Below are 27,318 nucleotides of genomic sequence, written 5' to 3'. Positions count from 1 at the left end.
GCAAACTTAAAAACCGAAACTGTCAAGCATGCTAAACCTAAATCCTAAAAAATCCCAATAGAGTCTGGATGCAGACATGCACTCTCAGACAGATGCACTCTCAGCCCCAGTGATGTCATGTACACATGCACTCTCTGCCACAATGGCAGAAACGGCCCAACGGCACGTTAACTTTTGGCTGCTTCTGCTTAGCGATATCACTTAATCCATTTTTTCGTCCATAACACAGCTAGAGAATTCCATTTAATGTACCTCTCTGCTGAAAAAAATCATAGAACCCACTAAAAATGTCTGTTGGTTCCTGGTGGTTTTCAGTAGTCGCTAATGGTATTCTGTGTTTTCCTGAAGGGGTTGATATCAGTGTAAAGGATTCAAATCATTTAATCAGGTGTTTTGGGACTGAATCCAGATGGACTTGATTGTTTCCTAAAGGTCTCTAATGGTAACCATCAAGCCAATTCTCATTCTAATTTCAGCATGGCTTTTATGAGTTTCGGCAGTAGCCTGTTTGTTTTTCTGCAAATAAACCCAACATTCATATCTTATCGTTGTGGTAGGTTTTATTTTGAAAGTTTTCATATTGAATTACTTTATTATCAGTATGACAACGTTAATATATGTTCACTGTAACTGTTGTTGCCCAGCAGTACATGGTTCGCTGTTTTTCCTCATAAAACCGACAAAAACACAGTCGTGGCAGAGCAGCACTGACGTCATCAATAGGCTGGCGGTGCATGTCTGCAGCCAGACCCTTCTCAAAAATCCTAAAAACATCCTTTTTTTCCCCCTGACTTGTATATCAACTTGTACTCTGTTGAAGTTTCAGGTCTCGCTTTTACAGATGCCTCAGGCCCATATTTTGTTTATCTGGATCTTCAATTGCAAGCACATTTAGAGGAACGCTAGCTTGATTCAAAATAAAACTTTGAAAGCTAGACCAAGGTAACGGTGGACTGTTGTACGGTTGCTTAGCAGTGATTGGAGTAGAAAATGAAGCGGACATTTAGGAATGGAATTGGCTGTACAGCTGAAATTATTTATTATTTATAATTTTTATTTATTTATTTATTCAATTAATTAATTTTTCTGCTGCAACGCTAGTAAAGTTTCCACTTCAAGTGTTTGAATTTTGTCATAACTGTTCATGGGGGCCCCTACTGACTTGGGCCCCTTGGCATGTGCCCATAAAACTCATGGAATGATCCTGGCCTGACTATATGCTATTTATTGCATTTTTTAAATATTTTAGCAACAAAATATAGTGTAATATGTTACATACAGATTTTAATATGTTTAACTAAATTTGAACCCTACTTACCTTTCATATTTTACATTGTTTGGTCCACAAACATTGCAGTTCAGCCCTGCCAGAGAAAAAACTGGACACCAGCTGAGCTGTCGCTTCTGCTCATAGAGATCTTCTCTGTCTCACTTCACCTCTCTTCCCCCTGTGACTTCATCTGCCCACTCAGCTCAGTCCTGTTCGGGAGGTCAGTACTACTAGCCTACACAGCTCAGAACTTCTACCCGTTTAACGCACCTGCTTTTATGTCTGCTAAAACTTCCACTAAGTAGACACTACAGTGTGTGTATGTGTGTATGTGTGTGTGTGTGTGTGTGCGCGCAAGTGTGTGTGTGAGTGAGTGTGTTTCTTACTCGTTCGCAGTGCAGATGGTGTAACCTCGATCTCACTACTGTTATGGTACGGCTGAAAGGCTGAAGGGCTGTTGGAGCTCAGCTCCCCTCTGCTGAACACGTCTGGACTCTGACTGCCTGTGGAACTCGCACTGGTCCCATCACCTCCATGATGAGGGTCCTGCTCTTCATACACTGCTACCAGCTACAGAGAGAGAGAGATTTTAGATACATATGTATATACATACACACACACATACATATACTAAACATTACTAAACATTAAACTTTTGCAGTTGCCAATATTGCCAGTAATATTGTCACAAAAGCATGTTGGTCTGTTGTAATTTGATAATGATTTCTCACTTACAGCTGATTGAGAAATTCTGTTTAAAGTGAAACAAATGCTATTGGTTAAATAGTAGAAGAGGAGATTTTATGATTTGAATTAAAGCTTTGACAAAGAAAAATCATTTTGTACATTTTTGGCAAGTTTATCATTTGCTTGACATCAAGATAAATGGAAAAATCTGAAGTGCTGACTTGAACCTGATGAAACAGAATGTAAAATGAACATATGTAATGAACAAATAATGCATTACATGACTATGGCATTAATTACATAATTATGTGATTATACTTAAATAATAAAGCAATAACTCCAGACTATCAAAGCATCCAAATTTACATTTAGACTATGCTATCAACTTGTCAATATTCAGAGTGAAAATTACGCTACTAAAATCACACACATTCTTGAAACCAACCCACCCAAAATAAAATTGATAAAATAATAATAATAATAAAAAAACACAACGTGCGGCAAACTGTTCACAGCCAAAACAAGCCAATTGTATAACACTGAGCAAAACAGTGAGGCATTGTTTCCCCTGGTGGACTAATAGGACAGTTATGTCTGCCTGCTGGGGTTTAAACTGATACAGAAGCATTAAGTGCAGTAACTGCATGTAACACCCTCCACTGACTGTCCCCTGCTAGCAAAGTCGATGCTGGTTTATAAAGAGCTTTTACATCAATCTAGACTCCTGCATGAGCCTGTCAGGGTGTGTCCAACTGATCTTTCAGATTGGTTGGGGTTAAAACACAGACGCCACCTCTGTATAGAGATGTATCCTACAAGAAGTAACTCAGTGTGACATTTTCATAAGAAATGTCTAGTTTAGTGTGGAAAGAGTTACTGCTGGGAAAAAATAAAGCATGACATACAAGCAGTGACAGGACGCGCTTAAAGTAGAGTAAGCTAGTTATAACGTAGGCTAGTAGGCATGTTACAATATAAGTGTTTACTAAGTTAAGCTTTGTGCATCGCTAAGTTAAAATAAGTTGCACCATGCAAACTAGTTTTGACAATGAGCTTTGTAGCTACTATAATATTTATACCTCCACTCAAAGCAGGGACTGTCATGAGCATTAAATTTCAGCTTATGATTAACTGCCATATAAATAATTTGTCTTCTTTATTCATTGTACGCAATTATTAAAGTACAAGTCTAAATTGGTCAAATTAGTTGTTCAGCCATCTTCTTTCCTAGCTGTCAACACTTAGTTGCTCCAAACAGACAACAGACATAGGTCAAGCTCAAAAAAAGATGTAAATAAACATTTAATAAACAAACATTACTTTCTGCTGCCCTCTGGGCACAGCACCATTCAGAGGTTAGAAATATATATTTCTAACCTCTGAATGGTGTGTATATATATATATATATATATATATATATATATATATATATATATATATATATATATATATTTGGCTTTCTTTTATTTAGACTGATTTGCCTCAAGCTAATGGAGAAAAACATACCCAATTCACATTCTGTTTGCTTCAACAAATAAATGATTGTGAAAGCTAACAATTGTGACAATAATTGCAACTAGCTTAAACAACCGTGATCAGGCGATTATGCATTAATTGTGACAGGCCTTGTAACTGTGGCTCAAAATAAAACTAGTAAAATCAAAACAAATGACACACAACAGAAAATGAGTAAATCAAAATCAAAGAAATAGAACAGAAAATGTTTCATTTCGAATGTTACATTCACAGTCAACCCTATCTGTGTGTTCTGGTTTAACTCTCAACTCAATTTCTGGTAATATTAAGCTTTTAACATAAGAATAGTGGCGCAATTGGATTCTGTAAAACGATTAACTGAAACAAAGGACTGTTAACTAAAGATATATGAACTAACCGAAAACTTCTAACTGGTGTAAGCTAGAGGCACACGTGTGCACACTTTCCTTTTTGCATTTGTGCATTTTTTCCCCCACTTTCATCTCCACTTTCAGAAGGAGCCATTCTTATGGTGTTCCTGCCAACATGCTGGCAGTGCCCAGGTTAACACCTGTACTGCTCTGTGCCACTGCCCCACCTGCTGCCTGTATCCACGCCAACTGTGCCCACTGCCAACACCAAGGCACCAGCTTAACACCACGCTGCCAATGCACACGCATGCACACACTGAAGCACGTGCACACAGACACACACAGTGGGCTTTATTCCAGAGAGAAAAAGAAGCAGGTAAAAATAGAGAAGTTTGAGAGGCGGAGTATGGAGGTAACGTGGCTTCTGCTCTACTCATACAGTCACATATCAGGTGATTATCAAGCGCAACTGGCCCTGTGTATGCCCAGCATGCTCCGTAACGCTGTCACGCTCCTGATGAAAGTGGAAAACTGGAATGAGAAGTTAGCAGGTGAGCTTTTGTCTCCGTCTGCCTCACCATCATTCATCTGCATTCATCTTCGCTGCGGTGTGTTTACAGTGGTAGAGGAAAAACAGCGGGGGGGGGTGTCACATAGCAGAATGCTACAGTGAAAGGCACGGTGTATATGTTTATTTGGAAAAGACAGAGTCGTGTTTTTGCACAACCTGTTTATTCAACCCACCACACAACAGCAGACACATCGGCACACAAACAGAGGCTACAGATCAGAGCACTTCACTTCTCTCTTAAATTCTCTCCAGCACACTCTCTATCTCTTGCTTTCCTGTGCTCAGGCACTCCTGTATTCGTGTAAATGGTTTACGGTGGTTTTAATTCAAAGTGACGCCTCATTTGTTTGTGCAGCCCAATTAAAGAATATGAACTAAACTCAATCCAATTTGTCTTTTAATAGATTGAAGCAGTTGGCATGGGTTCCCAGCATTTGTCTTTTTTTCCCCCCCAAACTCCACTCTACTTAAAAAACTCACTGTTTAATGTAATTCTAGTTAAAAGTGTGTAAGAATGTTATATTCAAAACGCATTAAGAGGTCATAACACATTTTATTATTAGACGTGATAATTACAGGAGTCCCTGAGCGACTTGTTTCACTGAAATTTTCACAGCAGTCCCTCCCTTCAAGTCTGCATACAGATTCAGAATGAATGCATAAAAACTGAAATAGGCAAGCGGTGAAATTCTGTCTGCAGTAATATTCGAGGCTAAGAGTGGCTGACATGGCAGTAATACTATAGTGCATTACTTTAAGACATTTTTATGCATACGTGATATGCATCATGGTACATAGATTTGAAAACAAGTTGGAAAGAACAAGATGCACTACCATAATAATACATTTCTTAATTTCTTTTACTTCAACACCTACAGAAAAAAATTAAGAACAAAAAGGAGAGAAAAATTGAACAAATTCTAAAATTAATTAATGAAATAAGATAAACTTTATCTAACAAAATGGCATAATGGTCTCAGTGAACCACAACAGATTGAACCCCCCCATACACAACCCACCACCACCCTTTGCCACTGCCCCCCCCGACCCTTAATTACTTGGGCCTTACCAGAACCTTGACTTTTTTGCTGATTTTCTCCACAGCTATCGCTAACCTGTACACGCAATGGCCCCGTTCAATGACATTACAGATAACTTGTTAAGGGGCATGTCATGGTCATTAATAATGATTAGTTGACACTATTCATTTGATATTGTTTAATAATATCTATCAGTTTTAAGCAAGTACCCAAAGTAATACTGGAAAAAATGTAGACTTCAAAGAGGCCACAGTTTGAGAACTGCTTTTCTACAAGCACTGAAGTTATCCACGATATACTCGGAGCAGGGTATTACGACGTGTATCATGACAACAAAAATGTACCATCATATTGTGTAGATCCACAATGGGAGGTTAAAGTTTGTGTCATCTGTGCTCTTAATCATCACTTTTGCAGTGATACAAGCCTGTAGTCATGTTTAACTCTAAAGAAAGGGAACAGATCTTGTAAATGACCATGGACCACATGCCCTGAGTAGTGTTTAAAAACAATTTCTTTTGAATTGCTTTTCTTAAAGTATTCGTCTTTGCCCAAACTCAGGTATTAATACTGGAGCTCTAAGAGCTTTGACACATTTCTTTTTTTTCCCACAACTCTTGACAAGTGGCTATTCAAGTAGCTTGTGCTTAACATTTACACACTTGCACGCACATCTTCTTTTCATCACGCTTCACTTGCATGCTACACACACCCTCGAACACTTCTCTCAGCTCATAGCCCTTCATACACACATCAAGCCGCTCTTGTCATCAAATGGGCCACTGTTTAGCCATCATGCAGCATTTATGACTCCTGCTGTGGCACTAAATGGACTCCAGTTGCGTAGAGCAGGCAGCCTCTCCTCTCCCTTAAGCACGCTCTCAGCTCCACTCAGAGCAGGACTCAGCCCAGAGCCGAGGGAGAGAGGGCGCCTCCCTCAACCTTTCGGCAGCTGAAGAGGAAAAACAGCTTTCTATGGCGTTTTTCCAGAGTAAAAGCGAGATGTGTAAAATGTGTTCAAGATATTTTGGCTTCCTCTTCACCATACAACTTCATTAAACCTTAGAAGGTGAAGTTATCGGCAGCAATAACAAAAGCATGGTCATTTCACATAGATTAGATCGTACGTGTAGCTCACTGAGAGCAGAGAAATTCTGTTGAAAGTGCAGATTTCAAATGTCTAAATGTTACTGCCATCCACAAGTATTAAAAATACATAAATCTGAATTTAAATGTGGGGTTCATTCATAAGAATATCAGCAGGGTATTAAGGATATCACCAGAAAAAAATAATGTACACACCATCCAGGTAGAAGCTTGATAAGAATACATATACAACAACAACTGTCCAGGTAGTAAACTTGGACAATTATTATGATTTGGTAATTAATTTGTTTTTGTAAGTAGGAGAGGAGATATTTTATTATGACTTGAATTTTTGTTGTGTGTATGGTCTTGTTTTGCAGAAGAAAAAACACCCTTTACATTTTTGCACTGTATTTGGTAAGGATGTACCGAATTCAATGTAGTATCGAAATAAATTTAAAACAGTGTATCTAAATTTAAAATTCTCTCCTCAAGGCTCCCCTCACTCTCTTCTGAGGGTCTCTCATTTATTGTTTTTCAAGGAAATCACAGTCAAAGATCAAAACTAGGAATCTGGGTGCATCATATCGGAGTAAAGTTGGTGGATCTTCTGATGAATGTACTTTTTTTTTTTCTCCTGAAGTTGTTCTTCAAATTCTAGGTGTTATGATATTTGGGGTTTATTTTATCAGGGGGCAAGGTGGCAACCCTCAGCAAGCCAAGTTCTGTTGAGAGCTTTTATTCATCTGAATCAAATTAATATGTGTACTGTATTATTAGAGCTCTGTAGAATTAAGATAATTTTAACACATGAAATTAAGACTAAGTGACCCTTATTAGTCCCACAACGGGGAAATTTCACCTCTGCATTTAACACATCCATGCAGTGAAACACCACATACACACGAGTGAATGCATACACACTAGGGGGCAGTGAGCACACAAGCTCGGAGCAGTGGGCAGCCCTATCCACAGCGCCTGGGCAGCAGTTGGAGGTTAGGTGCCTTCAGTCACGTACTGTTGGCTCAGAGGATCGAACCGGCGACCTTCTGGTCACAGGGCTGGTTTCCTAACTTCCAGCCCATGACTGCCCCCGTATATGCATATAACAATATATGCATTGTTATGTGCATTGCTGTTGCTGCATCCCTAGCACACATGCACATAACCTGTCCATATGGTGCAAATATGAACAGAAGTTAGGGACTCTTTAATTTTGCTATATTGTTGCTATTTAATTTTGCTATAGTGTATCATATTGAGACACTAATGCACCACAGAAAGTCATTTTTTTTTCTTTTTTGGCATTAAAACAAACAGAACAACTTGCAAAGTGCAGACTTGGATCTTTTGATACACAGTGTGAAAAGTGAAATTCTTTGTCACTATGTGATGAATTATGCAAATTAATTTAAACAGAATTGTAAACCACAATAATAACTCGAAGTTAGGCTAAGAAACAACTGTTCTGATATGAGATTTGAGTCATTAGCACTTACATGGCACCTCTCACTGTCTTTATTTTCCATGTTTGACAGTGTGTCTCAACAAGTCCACTTGACCCCAACACCAGAGAAGAACTTGTAACCTTACATACACTAACCCTGCTGAAAGAGTCAGTCTTAACCACTATTTCTTGTGTATATATATATATATATATATATATATATATACACACACACATATATTATATATGTCAACTGCAAATAAACATCGGCATAAAAAAGGTGCTTGTTTGTGTTGCAGAACAGTTTGCATAATGCAACTTTCAAAATGATTCACAACAAACAGTGCCAAATTCAACCCATCATTAGTTTCCATCCCTGGGGTGAGATTTAAAAAAAAGCACATCATGAGTCTTCCATCTCCACAGCTGTCAGTTTTTATCCTCCTAGAATAGAGTCAGAGGGATTCAGTAGAAGACTGCAAAAATGAGACAGAGAAAGAAAATCTGCAAATGTGCAACCATTTCACAATCTCTATCGGCTTAACAAACACTGAGGAGTTTCACAGGTCTACACAAGTTCCAATTGGGTCTGAGTGGCACTATGTACTTTAGCACTGCGCAGAATCACTCAGTGATAACAGAAGAAGCATTAATTTGACAGATATCAACATATTTAGGTCTTATCACTGCTTCTGAATTACTGAAGTCATCAACGTTATATTCATGTATATGTATACACACAACACATAATTCATTGGGTAACACTGGACGTCCAATTTTTTTTATCACAAAAATAATAGGCAGCACACAGCTGACATACCCATGTTGCTATGACAGCCCATCATTAATGCAGGTTCTTGTTAATGCAAAAGCTCTGTTATGACTATTTGACTAGAAAAAACACAAACAAAAAAATACACATTGGCAATAAATGGGTAGTGAGTAGTTGATGATAACGCATATTTTAAATTATCCTACTGGTTTCTCTTACAGTACGACAGAGCCTGAGGGGCACATTCATTTATATGCACCCCCCCCCTTTTTTGCTCCCAAATTATTTTGCAATCCTTGAAAAGGTACACATGGTTTGTTCATTGTTAATTTAGGTCAAAAAAGAATAAATAAATAAAACAAAAAAGAAAAATAGTGGTTCATTACTAATGTTATTTTTAGTGAAATCCTTAATTACGTCTTTCACAAATCAGCACACATGTTCAGAAACATTTACAACATTCAGAGAACAATTTACAGGCTCAGAGTTGGATATGCACACTTTTCCCTCAAAATATAACAAAATATATCTCCATTTCCAAATATATTGGCTGGCAGCCTGGGGAAAACTCTAACTCTCATCTCCACTGCTTCTCATCCCTGCCTATGGAAAGAAGAAGATAATACTGGGCCTCTGTTGCCAGTTAGAAGTGCCTACTCATCAGAGAAGCACACACAGACACACACATATATACTTCTGCGCTCTGCAAATTAGCCACGGTCCCTCGGAACCCATGACAATTTTCAGTCCAATTTCCCCGCTGTTTCCGGTAGCACATGTTGCCAAACGTGGCTGAAGAAGTGTTGTGGCGATTCAGAGAGAGAAATATTCAAGCCCCTCTGCGTAGCTAATCACTGAACGGCATGGTGTCCTCGTTCACAGGGAGAAAAGTTTGTGAAAAAGTACACTTGAGGGGTCAGAAAGCTCTGAAGTAGAGCAGTAGCTGATAGGAGAGCTGGTGGAGAGCCTCCTGGTGAGACATCCTGGCTATAACTTTGAGAGTGCTAGACTGGTGCTAAAGTCAGAGAATGCTTATTCAAACCCTACAGTGCACACTCTAACCTTCACCCATTACCAGAGTGGGAGAGAGAGGGGGGAATAGGAGAGTGAAAGCAAGAGGGGAGAGGGAGTGAGAGGGAGAGAGAGGGGATAAGACTTGGGGTGAATCTTGATGATGCCTTTCATGTAGGCGCTCTTTGATCTTCTAGCCTGAGCCATTGGGGGGAAGTGCTGGGTGATTATAGCAGTGGCCTGATGTTCGATCCTGTTCTATTAGATATTGCGGCCCAGACAGCCTGTGATCAGCCGTATCACGCTGGCATGGAGACTGGCACCTTTAACTACACACAGGAATCCGAAAACCAATGCAAGCACCAACCCTCAACACAATTCTTTTTACAAGGAGACAGCTGTGGCCATTAGAACAGGCAGAATCCACTTCAGCCACCATTCTAATCCTGTAACGCTCGAGCCAGAACAGCAGAAGCAGTAATCCAAAACCATCAGGGTTCCTCATTCACACCCTAATGGCTCGGACAGCAAACAAGATAAAACCAGAAGGGGAGAAAAATTCTGTTGCAACACCTTCAATTATGCTGTGGAAGCTGCCGTCACCTGCCTGCCAGCCTATATTACATGCCCCACCCCCCACCTACAGACCCAGAGGACAGACAGGGATTAATAAAGTTTTATTTTCCATCACATTCTCACCCTTAAACCCCATTTCAATGGGAGCGTGACCAACATTTTATGACTAGGCCATGAAAGTGGACTGGCAAGCCTTGGGCGGAGGTGTCTCTCAGAACTCAAAGTGCTCAGAGCACTTCAACTCGACTCCATTAGCCGCCTGGCTCATGGCAAAAATGGTTAATTGTGCTGATAAACGAGCAGTCAAAGTTTCCTCACTTTGCTGACTCTTGTTGAGCAGAACAACCATTGCTTGGGGCGGGATTAGCGGGAGTGAATCATTTCCCTCAGTTTGAAGCCTTCCTTATACAGCGCCAAGGGGCCACAACATCATCATTGCCCAAGAAACCCCATAGAGTTGGCTGTGGATAACAACCGCAACACAAAACCCTTGCTGCACAAGCACCTCACCCAGGCAAATAACGTAAGCAAACAAGAGAGTCCCTAGAGCACAAATGAACTATAGGGCTTTTAACATGAACCACTAGATGAGCCTTAGGCAAAACAAATTGTCAGTGAGACAATATGCGCATAAAAATGGGCATGTTTGGCAAACAGCTGCTTCCAAGCCTCTACGCAACTTAAAGCTAATGGAGTCAAATAGCAGAAGAAGCCTTTATAAGCAAATATACATGCCTAGTCATTCAATTTACAATTTAAAGGTCGATTACAACCACATGTTTAGTCCATAGCTGAGTCTCCACAACTGCAGAGTAACTAAATCCCCTCCTTCAGCAGATTGAAACATTTAGCGGGAATTAAATGCTTAGCTTTTGGCTAGTAGAAAACTTCCCATCCAGGTTATCCCACCAAGATGGGTATTACACTGAAACATCATCTCATTGTCTCCAACTACAGCAGACAGATTCTCTTGAGTTTCAGCCTTGGCACTTCACAGACGATGATTTTTTTTCATCTGTGCTTTTGAAAGAATGAGGGCAAAAGTTGAAAGAAAATGTGCTCCCCTTCACACTCAAACTTTTTGACATCCACTCACATCTGAGGTGGTATTTAGCAGCAGATAATGATATTCAGTCCATGGCTGAGATATTAATGCTAACTAGGATGATCTGTCAGCGTCTTTTTGATGCGTCTTCTGAGTCCCACAAACTAACAAGGCGTAAAAGTGGAGTAAGAACATTTTAACTATGACTGAATCAGAATTTAAGTTTTGCTCAAGGCCCTTGCTCAAGTTTTTTCAGGTTGCACACGTCTTTCCATGACAAATATTCATGTTACAAGTTACACGCATAATTTAGTCTTAATGAAGTCTGCGGTGCTAGAGCACAGCTAGCTGCTGTGGATTTTCCACGCTGCCAAAGGCAATCAATTAGACTGATGATTAGAGGGCCCCTAATCAATTAGACAACATTGGCATTGTAATCCACTCATACTGTATGGTCATAAGTTATGTTGAATGAACTTATGGTGTTCATTCAATGGCTAATAGCGCAAGATTAGTTGTTCTGCCACAGCAAGTTAGCAGTGGGTCATAATTCTGCTGGCATGATGGCTCTCCCTCACTAAACCATTCTGCCAAACGGCACAGTATATCTCTTAACTTTTCATCCACTCAACAGACATGATGGCAAATAACAGCACAAATCAGAATGCACAGGTACACATCAGCCTCCACTCCAAATGCCACTACTCTCCTGTACGAGAATCTGGTCAGATATAAAGCTGATAAAAGTTTCATAACTGAAAATGTAGGAACGGGAGTGGGGCTTAGCGGGAGCGCCACTGTAGGCCGAGCGTGTTGGACTGCATTAGATTCAGGCAGTGTAATGGGCATAATAAACCCTCTGAGCTTTGCTGTACACCTTCACATCAGCAATGAAAATAAACTGCCTGGCTAAGAACTAGAGATGCTTTTATGACTTAAGAGTTTTATAGCTGCAACTTTTACTCTTCTAGTCCAACTCTTCAGAGCTGTTCTCTTTTCAGCACACCTCTCTCAGCTCATATTTACTCTGCCCAGAATTTGTCATCATTTATGCTGCAAGGGCATCCTGGGAGGAATAATATTTCATCTTCCTCCGCTTTGAAAAGTTGAGAAAACCAGCTTAGCCCACCGCCTCCTTCATTTCGGCATCCAGGACTATCCTATTCATCCTTTAATCCATCCATGCATCCATCCTCACATCCATCTTTCCCTCATCCATCCAACCATCCTCACATCTGTCTCTAAACTCTAATTTGTCAAAGTGATGCCGACAACTGTGTGAAGAGTTTGACAAAAAAAAAAGAGGTCCTCTATCTGAGCAGACCTTTTTGCTCCAAGTTATGCCGTTATGCAACGTCCTTAAGCTGAAAAGTAAAACAGGAAGAAAAGTGTGCGGGAACTTTCGAGGTCACGCAAAAGTCTTATCCACGGTTGAAGGTCTTCGGTGTGAGGCTAAGCCCCGTTTGGTCATGCTTTAGTGAACACTTCTCATCACACTTCAGCCTCTGAATATTTCATCATTTTATCCATCTATTATTTCCGTAGCCAGGCCTTCCTTATGCACTAGCACTGAGTGCTTAGCGCTGTTCCACTTCTCGTTAACGCCATCAAATATTCAGCCAATAGGGCAAACGCTTTCCCTCGTTTCCCAGGTTAATGCATATTTCAAAAGTGCTGCCACAAAGGGGACCGTACGCTCCACGCTTCAGCCCTGCAGGGAGTGACCAAGCCACAGTCAGGACGGCCATGAATCATCACCTCCCCAACTAGAGATGCTACAACATTTCAAACTCGAACGCAACTTAGTTGCTCAGTTATGTGAACTGTGGAATATTCACTCATAAGCAAAATGGCTCCTTTGAAAGCAGGCACATGCAAGAAGCAGCAACTTATTCTTCGTAAACATTAAGTCAAGATTCTTTTTTCTCTTACGCTTTATTATTCGCTAAGTCCTGGATATGGTGAGGCAGGTTCTTTTTTCCTCTTGAAAGGATGAAAAGAGGGGTTAGCTAGGGAGGCGGAGATGGCGGTGTGAAAATACACGGCGCAAGCAAAGTTTAAACAGATTAGGGACTCATCCTTTCAAATCCACTTGGCCGAGGCTTTTTTTCTTTTTTTTTTTAAGTGCCAGCCTTTGAAGTTTCTCCTGAGCTGCAGGAGCCGAGGGAAAAAATTCAAATGCAGTTTCGCAACCGTGTATTGCCGCTACCTACGCAGTGCTGACAAAATGGGGAAACTCCAATAAACCTTCCCTTCTCGGCATTAATGCAATAAACCTTTGGTCATTTTATAACTGGAGCTCTGTTCAAAAGAGAAATAAATCGCAGCTTCGGGCTTGTTGGAGGTTTTTGCTGCTGCATGAGGAAAAGCTGAGAAAGTACAGGCAAAACACATCAGAGCAATTACAGGAGTCTGGGAGTAGGAGAATGTAAAAGTGTATTGGGTCATGAGGTTCTAAGGTGCAGTTTCTCCAACAGAACCGCTGAGGTACATGGTCAACAGAAAGTGGGAGTTTCTCTCCCAAATTTTATGTCCTTCCTCATACTTTTTTGACAGAATTTGTTATTTAAACTTAATTTTCAACAGCAGATTTTTATATTTTCATCAATAACTGATGATGTCTGTTATTGTTGCACTGCTAAGCAGGAACTGAACAACTGTTATCAATAAGAATCTGGAGTTTTATTTAGTTGCCAGTTGGTGGTTGGTTTCAGGTTTGGACTGATTTTTGTCAGGCTTGGGTTGGGTTTGCTTACAAAACTTGTGCTATTGCTCAAGTTACACTGGACTTTTTTAGGGGAAATATTCGGCTTCAGACCAATTTCGGGCCAAATTAAAATGCAACCTATCAGATTTCATATTCAAACAACAAACTCTTTATGCTATCACTCTGAAAATTCATCCAGTTTGATCCCTTCGTTAGGGCAATGGTCAATATATCAAATCTGCACTGCTTCAGCCAAGACTTGTGGTTCCTCCTCTCAACAGAATTAGATATAAGACACACGGTGAAAAGGCAGTGATATGAGAATAAATTGTGGAAAAGCATAATCCTCTTGTTTACATTAAATAAATTGAAAGTATGAGCACTAACAAACTCAGCCTTGGCCAACTAATGCGTTGTTTATGATACTCCCTATTGATTTTCTTTGTGCCGCAATTCATCTTGCTGTCTAAATATAGTTCTTTAAAAGCACCTTCAGGTGTCGTTCTTGTGAAGTGGCCTTTAGGAAATGAATCAATCAAATTAGCCTGCCTGCCACAACCAACAACTCCCTCTCCTCTCTCTCTCCCTCTCTGTCTTTCCATCTCTCTCATGCACATGTACTCTGTACTTACGCATTAGAAAAACCCACATTAGGGAAAATGCTATGCTTTCCAAAGGATGTGCCCTTCAGGCCTTCATTGGCTATGCACAAAGCTAAAAGGAAAGTAATTAAAACCTTCATCCAGGGACTAGGCTGCTGAGGGGAAGAGAGAAGAGGTGAAAGAAAGGGGGGAAAAATGCACCCCTGCAAAGAAAAAAAAAAGGCTAAGACTTCAAACGATGTGCATGTCCCCTGTGAGGGCGTTATTAGGCAGAAGGGTGTGTAAGGAGCACTGAAGGGAGCAGAAAGGCACAAGCATTCTGTCCTTCACACAGCCATGGATCAGCAGCCTGCTGGCTCCAGGCTTGAATGTTAACCGGCCATCCCTTCATTGAGCCACTGGCTAAAATCTGCCGCTTTACTGCCTGTGACAGTTTGACGTGAAGAGGCCAAAAAGTGGGCAGCTCGATGCTTTATGATGCAGAGGTGACCTGAATTAACCATGAGGCCAGCACAATCAAAAGCACAAGTCTCAAGACACTGTCCAACTTTCGGGAATCGGTATCAACACACAGTGCACCACAATAATAATGCATTGAAAAAACATGACTGATATGGAGTGCACTGTATGTGTCACTGAGAATAGGGGCCTAATTGCAGCTGCCACAACAGCTTTATTCTTCAGAAGGTCATTTGTGCTGATTCCCTCAACAACATTTGCAAAAAATAAAAAATAAAAAAAAGGACTGAACAATGGTCATGTCATTGTAACAGCAGACTAACTGACCACTCTGTGCCACTAATGATAACTTCTGTTTCAGTAACTATGTTGCTCCATAACTACTATGAAAGTAATATGTAAGGATGATTTCACACTGGTTCCTTGCAATCTGACCAGATTCTGGGCTTGTTTGGGGAAGATGCTCATTACCACAGGTTTGTTTTCACACAGAGGAAGTTCTTCCAAAACTTTCAGAATAGGCTCATACCATCATCGTCACCAGTTGACCAGGGTCCTTTCTGTGTGGAGTTTGCATGTTCTCCCTATGTCTGTGTGGGTTTCCTCCCACAGTCCAAAGACTCACTCAAGACATGCTACATTGCCCCTGGGTATGAGTGTGTGTGTAGATGTATATGTCTGTCTGCCCTGTGATGGCGACCCATCCAGGGTGTTTCCTGTCTTCCGCCCAATGACCAGCACTCCCCACGACCCAGAAGGATAAGCAGTTTAGAAAATGTGTGTGTTCCTTTGTTCCTTTGGTAGGTCACCAATAATCAAACAGTGATGAACAGTGGTAATCACATGTATGACAACCTCAAGCCAAAACCAGCCAATGAGGAGCCACTCTCACTTGTGAAGATTTTTAGTCATTTTGGACATAATGAGACATGCATTTTTCACAAAACTCTCAGAGCAGGGCTTCACACCACTTTGTCTCCTTTGTAAAACCTTAAACAGAGAGTGACAAAATGAACCAATCACATTACTCGACAGACAGCAGCAGGAGACTTTTTCACACACACTTCAGACCACGTCAGGGTTTGCTTGAAGTGAACACCAGACCACCATTTTAAGAAGATCGGTCCATTTAACTGCTCAAATTTAGCCAAACGTACCGAACTCTCAGAGGAAACCGCCTCAGGCCTGGAAAACAGCTTGAGCATGAAAATGCTAAATAATTGTGGAAGCGAGGAAGTGTAGACCAACACTCGGGGTTTAAGAGGTTTTAATTTCATTTAAATGTTCATCCCTCATTTATTGGATATATTTGTCTGAGCTGAGGAGGTGTACGATTGCCCACATTCCTGTTTTCTCATTCACATCCTTAGGTCTGACCTTGAGTGAGTAAACAGAACGTCACCTGATTGTTCAAATGATCCAAATACTGCACCAACAACGGCCGAGTGAGAAAGCAGTGAGTTGGTCACTTGATCAGGCCGTGAGTGAAATTCGTTCTGATTGTAATGGAAGCAGCACAAGGGTCAGGTGGGGGTGAGGGAGTCCTCAGTGGAGAAATGGAGCAGACAGGCACAGCTCGATAGCATCTATAACAGAGCTGTGGGTCAGAATCCTTATTCCCCTCTGCCTCTGTCTGACTCACCTTCACAGAGAATGGTCCCCGAGTACAACAGGGAGTGAAAAGGGACAGTGAGACAGAATGAGAGAGAAGTATGATACAGGCCTACGTTTCTATGGCAGAGACAATAGCCATTGTTGAGCACGAAAGTAGACTAAAAGACTCTTAATAGATATCTAAATTGACATCTAATGGCACAAAGGAGAACTAAACCAGAGCAAATCAACACACTCATATTTCTACTCAGAAACTTGAAAGCCAACTTTGCTCTCGCTTAAAGTTTGGTTGCTCTTTGCATGGTTTGGTAGTTTTTGCTATAGGTTTAAGGAACCATCTCGAGCATGTTTCGTGAAGGAAGCCCTTTCTGCTGTGCGTGGAAAAGCTTTATCTGTTTATCCAGCATGGCTATGCTTTTATTTAAAAAAAAATAATAATAATAATTTAAAAAAAAGTCTGAATGTTTTGAAGGGAGAAAATATATTAAGCAATGACATGTTAAAAGAAAACAAAGGAAACAAAAATTACAAGACAAATACAATTACGTTTGTCCGTCTTAAAGCCACAGACAGCATGTTTCTTAACATTTACATCATCCAACTTGATTGGCAACCATGATTCGTGGAATCTATTAATAGTTCATAATATTATCCTAAATCAGCTCAAGCTCAAGGAATGAAAGACAATGAGGGATAAGAAAGAGAGAGGAAACAAACAAGAGAAACAAAAGAAGCGAAAGAGAGCAAGAGAGCAAGTGATCGAGAGAAGAACAGAAAGAAAGAGTAAAGAATATATCCTCTTATCAGATACACTTTTGGCAGATGCAGGATGATCTGTGTCTTGCACCTATTCTCCCAAGTCCACTGTGAAATGACCTCATAAGCTCTTACTCTCTCTCCCTCTCTCTCGCTCTCTCTCGCTCTCTCTCACACACACACACACACACACACACACACACACACACGCACGCACACACACACGCACACACACACGCACACACACACGCACACACAAAAGCTGGCAGGTCTGTCTTTCCAGCCTCCAGGGAAAGCCTTGTCATTACCTAGCACCTGCAGCCGTGGAAGCCATAGTCCATCGGCAAGAACAGAATGAAAAACACAGAGCTTTATCTGCAATTAAAAGAGTTTTCCACACAACAGAAATCCCAGTTGAAATGATATGCTCCAATTCTTTTCAGATCACATTTCTTCCTGGCTGGAATTCTTAGTGTAAATGTAATTGCTGTCATCTTTTACAGATGTTTTTCCTTTTCATTGGAGATAAGTGTTTTGTGGCCAAATATGAATGGATATTGTGATAGGCAGACAGAGAAAAGACATAAATAGACACAGACTGACAGACAGGCCTTGAGGGGCCTGCCAGAGTGCTAGCATTGACCTCTGATAGGGATTTCCACCATTGCCCGGGAATCATCACTCGCATAAATCACACACAGTAATCAAGCAGCCTCTGGAGAATGTGTGTGTGGTTTGGGTTTTAAGGCATGAGGGCACAGGCCAAAATCAGAATGACATAAAACAGTAAGGAAGACAGAGAGAAAAATAGAGAGAAATGTAAGAGAAACTGTCTTCCCTGTCTTCACTGTCTGCACATATACAAACAGTTTGTTAAAAAAAAAAACACTCTGACATACATTAAATCACTACTTATGGTATTAATATTATTTGTATGTATTATAATATTAGTGCTTACTATCCAAATATATAGCTCTTTATTTCTAATTTTGTCAGGCAAGTTAAAATTTTTTAACAGTACTGTATAAATGGGTGCCCTGTGATGGACTGGCGACCTGTCCAGGGTGTATCCTGCCTTCCGCCCAATGACAGCTGGGATAGGCTCCAGCACCCCACCGCCACCCAGAAGGATAAGCGGTTTAGATGATGTATGTATGTATGTATGTATGTATGTATAAATGGGTCCTCTGTATGGCGTCCACATCCTGTCACTGAAAAGAGTGTGTGTGCAAAAGACAAAGAGACAAAAAAACAAAACAAAAAAAAAAAAACACTTGTTACAAACAAAACAAACTCAAAACACAAAAGCCTGCCTGCTCGCTTTAGCTAAAAGCGCTCCAAACGACTGAAAGCAGAATCAGAGAGATAAAAGAGGAAAAAGAGGACAAGCAGCTTTTAGTGACTCATTTAAAAAGCTAAAATATTTGTTTCCTGTCCTTGTTTGGCAAAATATTAGTGAGGCAAACAGACTAGTTCTGGGTACCAAATGCAGGCCCTGGGCCAACAGCAATGAAACTGTGTGTCCTTCTGTGCATGAGTGTACGTATTGTGCGTAGTTAAAAGATGGAGAAGTGACTTGTTGTGGCCATGGGCTTCTGCTAAACACACAAAAGCATTGCAGATTTCACTCGGCAGTGCCCAGCTCATTGGCTTTGATCTCAATCAGCAATCACTGCAAATCCGAGGCCTGTTGAACATTGCAACAACAAAAGCTTTCATATTACAAATACTACAAAATATAAAAATAAATAAATAAATAAAAATACCATGCTCTTTGTTAGGAAGTCAAGAGGTCATGGCTTTACTACAGTTTTGTTTCACCAGCTCCTAACTAGGGCTATAAAGATTGTTATATCCTTTAGTAAGACATTGTAATTGGACCTTAAAGCCCTCATAGCCATCAAAGTAGCTTCAGAGGAATGTGTCCACTGACAGTGACAAACAAATCACCCTCATTCATTTTCTGTGGAGATGATGAATAGAAAACATGGTGGTGTGACTGTGGTTGACAGAATTTTGCCAGTAAAGTGTGAAATAAAGTAGTCCTACTCTACTAGAAGCCAATGAGAGCAGGTGTGCAGCTTTATCACTCGTTCTGTCATTTCATTGTGGCCTATGTCATGTTGTCATTAGTGTCATGAAGTCACTGCTATTTTCATTTCATCCAAATTGGAATCAAATTTGATAAACGCTAATAAGGCTAATGCCCCACCATGAAAACAGTCATACAACAATTATGCTCAGTACTGTACACATTTTAAACTTACATTGTTCCAGAAGGTTTATAAAATTGCACTATTACAGTTTTATAATAAGAACAAGAAACAGTATTTTGATTTGTGACCAATATCCTATCCATCTCATGAGGTTAGTAGGCATCTTGATGCTAATCCAGTATGTTAGATCTAGATTTAAATGATATATCCACTTTCGTAAGAGTAAAGCTCTCTGAGCAGGCGTTTGCATCTCTGCTGCTGAATAAATACCTTTATCCTGCTTGTCTGCGCTGTACCTGTCTGAGGATTTGGCTCTAAATACAGCTCTAGATTTGGACCATAGATGATGCTGGGAGCCATTAATGTCACCACCTTCACCCTGTCAGCTGGGACACACTTCTAACACACTGCCTCTCTCCACTTCTCTGGCTGGCTGCTTGACTATGAGCCACACTGCTGTTGCTGTCATTGTTTGTCTGGCTCCTGTGTGCAGCTACAGTCTGACAGCACACTTATACGACTAAGCACTCCAAACACCATGACACCAATGACACCTTGTGTTTTTTTTAGTTTTTTTTTCTAAGCAGAATGGCGCGACTCTTGGCCGGTGAAGCTTCTGGCCATATATGACAGTGGTAAGGCAGTTTTCCGACTTCAGTCCTGAAGATCCACCTGCACTGCATTGTTTTGTGTTTATCTGCACCTGAGTAACATCATTAGATTATGATGAAATCCTTCTTGAGATGAATCAGGTCAATCACTGAAAACACGTCAGTGTCCAGTGCGTCCATATTGTCCCCTGATAAATGAAAAAAACAGTTGATTTATGGTCTGACCATAGATTTATAGTAGATGATTACGACTGATAACTTGTCATATGTTTAGCTCTGTGCATGTGCTGACACACATTTAGTCACCAGTGATGGGCATGTCCACTCTTTTCAACTCCTTCAAATAGAACAGCACACTAGATAACACCCCTGCCTCAGACACAGGAGATCAGTGGACTGATTACTGTCCAGGCATCACTGCTGTAGCAATAAGTCTGTGGGCTAGATTGTAAGAAACACTGGACGTCTGCTAATGTAAAAATATTTACATATCGCTGCTGTTGGAATAAAACCTTGTATCTCTGAAATGAGAACTTTACAAGAAAGAAAAAACATACTTTACTTTTAATGCAAGTCAATGTAATATATAAGTCAATATAATCTGACATTTTCCCAAGTAATTTTGGCCCATTTCTTGGCAGATTCGTCATGAAATTTACACACAATGTAAAGGGCAACAGGCACTTATGAAATTATGTCAAAAACTGAAAAACAACAACAATGGAGATATAAGGTTTTGTTCCAACAGCAGCTACGTCATGTATATGTAAAATTAATTAATAAACCATCTTTATTCTGTCTTATGGACATTGCACATATACAGATCATAGTTGTTTTGAAATGCACATGGAAAAATTATGAAAATTACCCAATCGCTACAGATAATAACATTAAATTCTCAGTTACCACATAAATCCAGAAATCACTGCATTCCTACTCAACACATAAGCCAAAAGCTGTTGCTTGTAATTTTTCCATTTCATTCAAGGCTGGTTTATAGTTTATTATAAAAGGTCCTATAACTGTAAAGTTCAGTGTCATTTAAACAGTGCTGCTAGAGAGAGTCCTGTGGAGTAAAGAGCTGCTGAGATTTCTTGGGCAAAACACAGTCTAACGTATGCAACTTGTGCCCTCTAGTGCACCTCAGAATCACAGCCAGTCTCTCGCTTTCTCTCTCTCTCTCTCTCTCTCTCTCTCTCTCTCTCTCTCCCTCTCTCTCTCTCCCTTTTCCTCCCTCTCCATGTTGAAAACTATAAAGGGATCAAGTGCAGGGCCCGGGGCCTGGCGATTAACAGCCAAACAAAAGGAAATGATATGCAGCAGCAGGAGCAGGCCAGGGTGAAAGTTCACACCAGCGCATCGTACAAGCAGGATATGCATGCTCACGTCTGATTAATGCCAGAGTGGAGAGGGGCCGAATAAAACTAAACAAGCATTTTTCATTCTTTAATTATCTGAATTTTTGACACGGAGAGAAAGTGGAGAGGAGGGAGACTAGAGCAACAGGGGGATTCACACAGCGAGCGTGACAGCACTATAATAACCTCAATTATTCTGAATTAGGCCGCTATTGATTTACTGCTGGATAGGCTTATGGCATCTTGAGGTGGGAGGGAGAAGTGGGCCCTGGACCCTCTGCCTGTCCAAAGAAGAGCTGGGCTTTCATATTTACTTGATTACACTCAAATTACACTCGCTTAAAAAGGCATATTAAATTTAAAAAAATTAATAAATAAAACCTTCTCAATGGCACAGTAATGATTAGTCAGCAGCATATTAGTGTTCCACTGGTCTCTCTTACAGTAAGTAACAGTAAGAGCCTGAAAGACACACAGATAGTTTCTGCTTTCTTCTTACTGTTAAGTATTTCAGAGTCTTTGAAACACTATGCATAGTTTGTTATTACCATATAATAAAGTCTATTTTTACTGTTTGGCCTAGGCATGTGCCGGTAACAATTAACCGAGTTATCACTGTAATGGCCCCCGTTTACTGTAAAAAAATATTTATTTTATTGAATTATTCCTTTTACACTATGTTCAGACACTGATATTCCTACACAGGAACACAACCGAATTTGTAAACAAGTTGGGTGATATTTTATTTTAATACCACATTTGTTGTACTTGCAGCAAACGGATATGCATATACAAAAAAGCCACCTATGGTATGTACATTTGTGGACATCCTGAGAACACAGTGTCAGGTTCCTGAAATCTTTGGGTTTGGGGAAAAACCGGACATCAATCGAAATGGCCTCAGACAAAAAAGCTGATGTAGCTGATGTAGCTGATGTAGACTGGTTACAGATACCTCAGCCTTGGATGGTAATATTCATGATACATCCGCTATAATTATGTTCTTGTACTTGAAAAATATAAAGCTTCCACTCACACGCTAGCGCTGTTTGGTGTTCCATTCGCTTCAGTGTTCGTGACTCATGAAATCAGCAAATTACAGGAAGAAAAAGTGCTGTCATTACTATTACAAAACTCAAGTCTGAGGTCCTCACCCTCAATCCAAACATGTTACATCTTTTACTGAGGTGACTCTCCATGCAGTTACCCAGATAAGAGGATTCTGTTACCATAACAGCCCTAGTTTAGGCTTTTTAATAACTGTTTACATGATTACTCATAAATAAACTGGTACACTACATGATAACTGGTATAATCAATAGTAACAGCCCTCAGGAAGAGTGAGCTTTGCCGGGGAAAGAGAGGGATGAGGAGGGGTAGTTTGCTGGGAGAGGGAACAATGAAGGCCAGAGTGAAAAAGTGTAATTAAAAGATCTTTCTTATCAAGCTTATGATGGATGAAGTGATCTAAGCTCAGAGTCCAAACCTGCCTCTCCTGCTCTCCCCTACAAGCTTGTTCTCACACTCACGAATAACCTTCAGAACTGGTCAGAGCCTGTTTGGACAAGAAGTCCAAATGACATGAGAGGGAAAAGGCTACAGGGTTCCCACAATGAACCCATCCACCCCCCCACAGCAAGAAATAATATTTTTGTTTTTCCCAGCACGAGGTAGCCATGCCAGTTATGAGCACAGGATTAATTGCATGAGGACATGGATTATTAATGTTTAGGTTGAAGGCAAGAAGGCGGAGTGGAGGGAGTTGTTCCATGTACATGTCACCTCTCAGGCCCTCTCATCTGATAAAATGGTAAAATAAACAACCAGGCCTGACCTCAGCATTTACTACTGCCCTCACTCCAAACCCCTGCTTGAGAATGGAGCTTAATATGGCCAAACAAGGTTTTTCCTTTTTCAGTTTAAAGGAAAATTTCAATTTACCAATTTTTCCCCTACATTTGACCCAAGACATCTTTGGTGCTGGACACTGGTTTCTTTAGCTCTGCAATTCAGCCAACAGGCTAATGCAGCTTAAAAGTAATGAACGCTTATACACCATTATTAGCATCTATAAAATGAACAAAAACAACAGACAAAATCCATTCTTCAAGATGACTGTTACTACTATTTCAGATTGCTTATGACAAAGTGGCTCAAAACAAATGTATAATGATTTATGAATGCAGTTTGCAAAGTGCTAATTAGTGAGGTATAAGCTTGCATTACTTAGTTACATAAGCCTCATGGCTACGACGTAAAACCAAAGAAGCAAACTTCGAACTAATATATTTGCAGCAAGGAGAAAACTGTACATTTCTGTGTAAATGTAAAAGGTAACAAAAGCTAAAAAGCCAGAATTGGCTTATCTATCCTTAAGCAATTTGAAATAGAGTCGGAAATGGTGGCGTGATTGATATCACTGGATGAGCTCAGTACCAAATCCCCTCTCTACAGAACAATAATGTGGGAATACAACAATAACAGTGTTCCATTAATGTGCTGTTAACAGCCAGTAAGATTTATTGCCTTATATGGAGTAAGTGCTGGAAGCTGAGAAGCCAGGCTGCAGCAGGCCCCGTGCACCATGACAGCCATTATTTACTGATTTTTCCTTATTGTTAGTTCTGTTGTTAGCCTACTGCTTCAGTATCATAAGTAGACTGTCTGTAGTTACTGATGTTACTGGAGTGGAAGTTCTTGGCTGCTTTTGGCTCCATAAGAAAGGTTGTGAAGCAGATGGATCACCATCATTGCTTATGTTAAAAATAAACAAATAAATAAATATAAGCAAAATGTAGAATACAGGCTCTTTAAGACTCACATGTGCCTCGTCTGGCTGTGAGCTTCAGGTTGCTTTTGCTGAGCTGTATTCTTCGCTTGACCTTGAGCTGGGAGTTGTTGAGAGCGAGAGCGAGAGCGGAGAGAGAGAGAGACAGAGATAGAGAGAGAGAGAGAGAGAGAGAGAGAGAGATATATATAGAGAGAGAGAGAGAGATATAGAGAGAAGGGGAAGAAGGGGAAGAGGGGGAGAGAAAAAGAGCCTGCAAGGTTCTTGGCACGGTGCAGCTGTCGGCTGCCTCCACAAAGCCTCCTAATCAAGGCTAATTGGCACTTGCGATGACAGGCCGAGCCGACAGCGATTGCAGAAGGGAGAAGAGCCTTGCCTGCCCCGGGCCAGGGTTCATCCATTCTTCCTCACACCAACCTTGCACATGCTATTGTGTGCGTGTGGGCACCTGAAAGTGTGTTTGTGTGTCTGTGCACAAGTTCATCTGCCAAACTTTAAGCTTTATGTGATTTGTAGGAAGGTGTGTGGTTGTGCTTAAGCATCATCTTGGCTGGAAGCACAGCACAGTACGTTCCAGCAGGGTGGCACCTTCTTGGCAGATCTCCCCTAAGAATAAAAAGAGGGAATCTGACACTATAAACCTGTTAGCGCTGTTCCTTTTAAGGCTGCAACATTTCACCTGTGAATAATTAAATCTGTCAATAAGGTCACTGAGACCCATTTCATTAAGACCACCAAAGATTTATGGAACTATTTTTAAAGTCTTAAAGGCAAAAACCTTGAGGTGACATTCTCCATGATATATGGCATGTAGAACTTTTTTTTGGCCAATGGCTTGTGGGATAAACATCTCGATCCCCATTTAACTGTTCTTTCCACCCATGGCTCTGCAGAAGGAAGGCCTCCAAAACACTCCCTAGTCAGCTATAAGATGGAGCACTCTACAAAAATAATGAATAATAAAATCTGAATCAAGTACTTCATTGCAGTGTATCCAAAGAGCTGAATAAGCTCCTTCAGATCGCACACAGGCAGGATCAGTGGACCAATAGTTGGAGAAGTGTCCACATCAGGCATGTCCACACCATACATTTCTCTCTTACCACTTTGAAATGCTAAAGAAAGCATCAGCTTCTTTATAGAACACTACTTAGATGTCGCAGCTATCAGCACCAACAATAACAGAAGCATATTCTAATTTTCTATGAACTATTTCTTACTTGAGCTCATCGCAAAATTCTGTTCTTTATCCAATGTTCCACTCAAACTGATAGTTGCACCAGTGCACCTTTCCAAGCTGCCACTAATGCAACGTCACTTGAAAGTGCATCACACTTGGAGGCTAACTGTCATGTCAGCTAAGAGACTTCCATGTCGGTTAGCATCATGCTCAGTGATAGGGAAGAGAGACAGTCATCCCATCCAACCTACCCAGAAAGCAAAGTCAGTTATGCTGAACCCAAGAATGATGGCTGTAACACTACTGGGGATCAAAGTCCTGATCTCCCAATGACGGGGCCAACAACTAGCTGATAGTTTCACTTAAGAGCACTGACACTAGTGATGTTTTGTAAGAAGAAAAAACATCCTTTACATTTGTGCTAGTCTTTGTGATTTATTAACATCAAACCAAAAAAGTGTGCAGACTCAAACCTGTCAAAACTTACAGAATGTAATTGCAATTCATAATGTAACTAACCAGGGTCCTAAAGGTTAAACACTCCACCCATACAGTATACATTACTTTGTCAGACTGCCAGGCAATGCAGAAGATGCCAAAAAGAAGTCTTTGCTCATGTCCTTGTATTAGACCACTTAGCATGAAGACTTTGCAAAGTAATCTCATATTGGAATGCATCATGGAGCACTTCACTGATGCCTCATAGTTACTGTCTTACAGAGTCAAATGCAGCTGATATGAAACAGTGCTAAGAAGCTCAGAAAACACTCAAGGTCAGGACCAGTGTAAAGAGAGGGAAATAAAATATAATAGAGAAAATAAAAGAAAAAGAGAAAGATAGAGAGAGTGATTTGTTTATAAGGTGGAGATGCTCATGCCAGGAGCAGCAGCGGTCAGGGCAGTGGGTCCTGCTGGCTCAGAAATATGTAAATCCCCCCATGCACAACACAGAACTCCCTGCTGCAACCTAGAAGCATGCAGGGAGCCAAAATGTCAGCTCCGCAGCAGGTGGACATGGATCTGCTTCGCAGAACGCCTTGGCAGCGGCAGCGGATGGGTGCCACACAAAGCTCCTGCAAACCTAATCTCCTTCAGATGGCATGTAAGCCGCACGCTTAGCAAACATAATCGGAGGATTTCAGCACCACTAAAACACTGCCTTGGCTTCTCTTCCCAGCGCGAAAAGACACTTGTTAAAAGTCAAATGTCTCTGACTGAATGTGAAAAGGAGTTTATTTCGGAGTCTGAAAATGGCTTCTTTGCTTAGAGGTAACTGGTCCTTTTCTTTGTTCCACAGTGTCATAAACTCACTACTTAATTTAGGTTTTATATTCCATGCCATTCAAGGGGGCACATGGAAGAGAGCAAATGATTAAATTTAGGCCAAGCTAGGACCCAGCCATTTAATAGTAATTGTGAGGTCAAGTACTGATTTGAGAGAGCTGAGGTAAAGCGGCGGTAGCTAGAGGGGAGGAATTTGCTCTTTTTGAAGATGAGACTCATCAGGAAGACTGACAGCTTCTTGGGCGCTGCTCCTTTGAAGGGAGGGTGATAACTGACATGGTATCCAGAAGCTCTGTACAGAGCAGGCACACTGGCAGACACAGCGAACTCCCTATGCCTAACCATCCAAGGGTTGCACAGGGGTGCAAAAGCAGGCACTGACATTTTGCAC

General features: G+C 40.8%; 1 protein-coding gene across 2 annotated transcripts in view; it reads right to left on the bottom strand.

The window, feature by feature from the left end:
- Positions 1 to 27,318, bottom strand: part of pard3aa (par-3 family cell polarity regulator alpha, a) — a 505,838-nt gene that overhangs the window by 336,489 nt on the left and 142,031 nt on the right. For both annotated transcript variants that reach the window (XM_036582761.1, XM_036582769.1), the window contains exon 3: positions 1,657 to 1,840. In XM_036582761.1, the coding sequence (XP_036438654.1) occupies positions 1,657 to 1,840 (184 nt within the window). The remainder of the gene's footprint in view (positions 1 to 1,656; positions 1,841 to 27,318) is intronic.

Source organism: Colossoma macropomum, unplaced genomic scaffold (genome assembly GCF_904425465.1).
Source record: "Colossoma macropomum unplaced genomic scaffold, Colossoma_macropomum, whole genome shotgun sequence".
NCBI classification, from domain to species: domain Eukaryota; kingdom Metazoa; phylum Chordata; class Actinopteri; order Characiformes; family Serrasalmidae; genus Colossoma; species Colossoma macropomum.
This window is presented reverse-complemented; position numbering and strand designations above follow the sequence as displayed.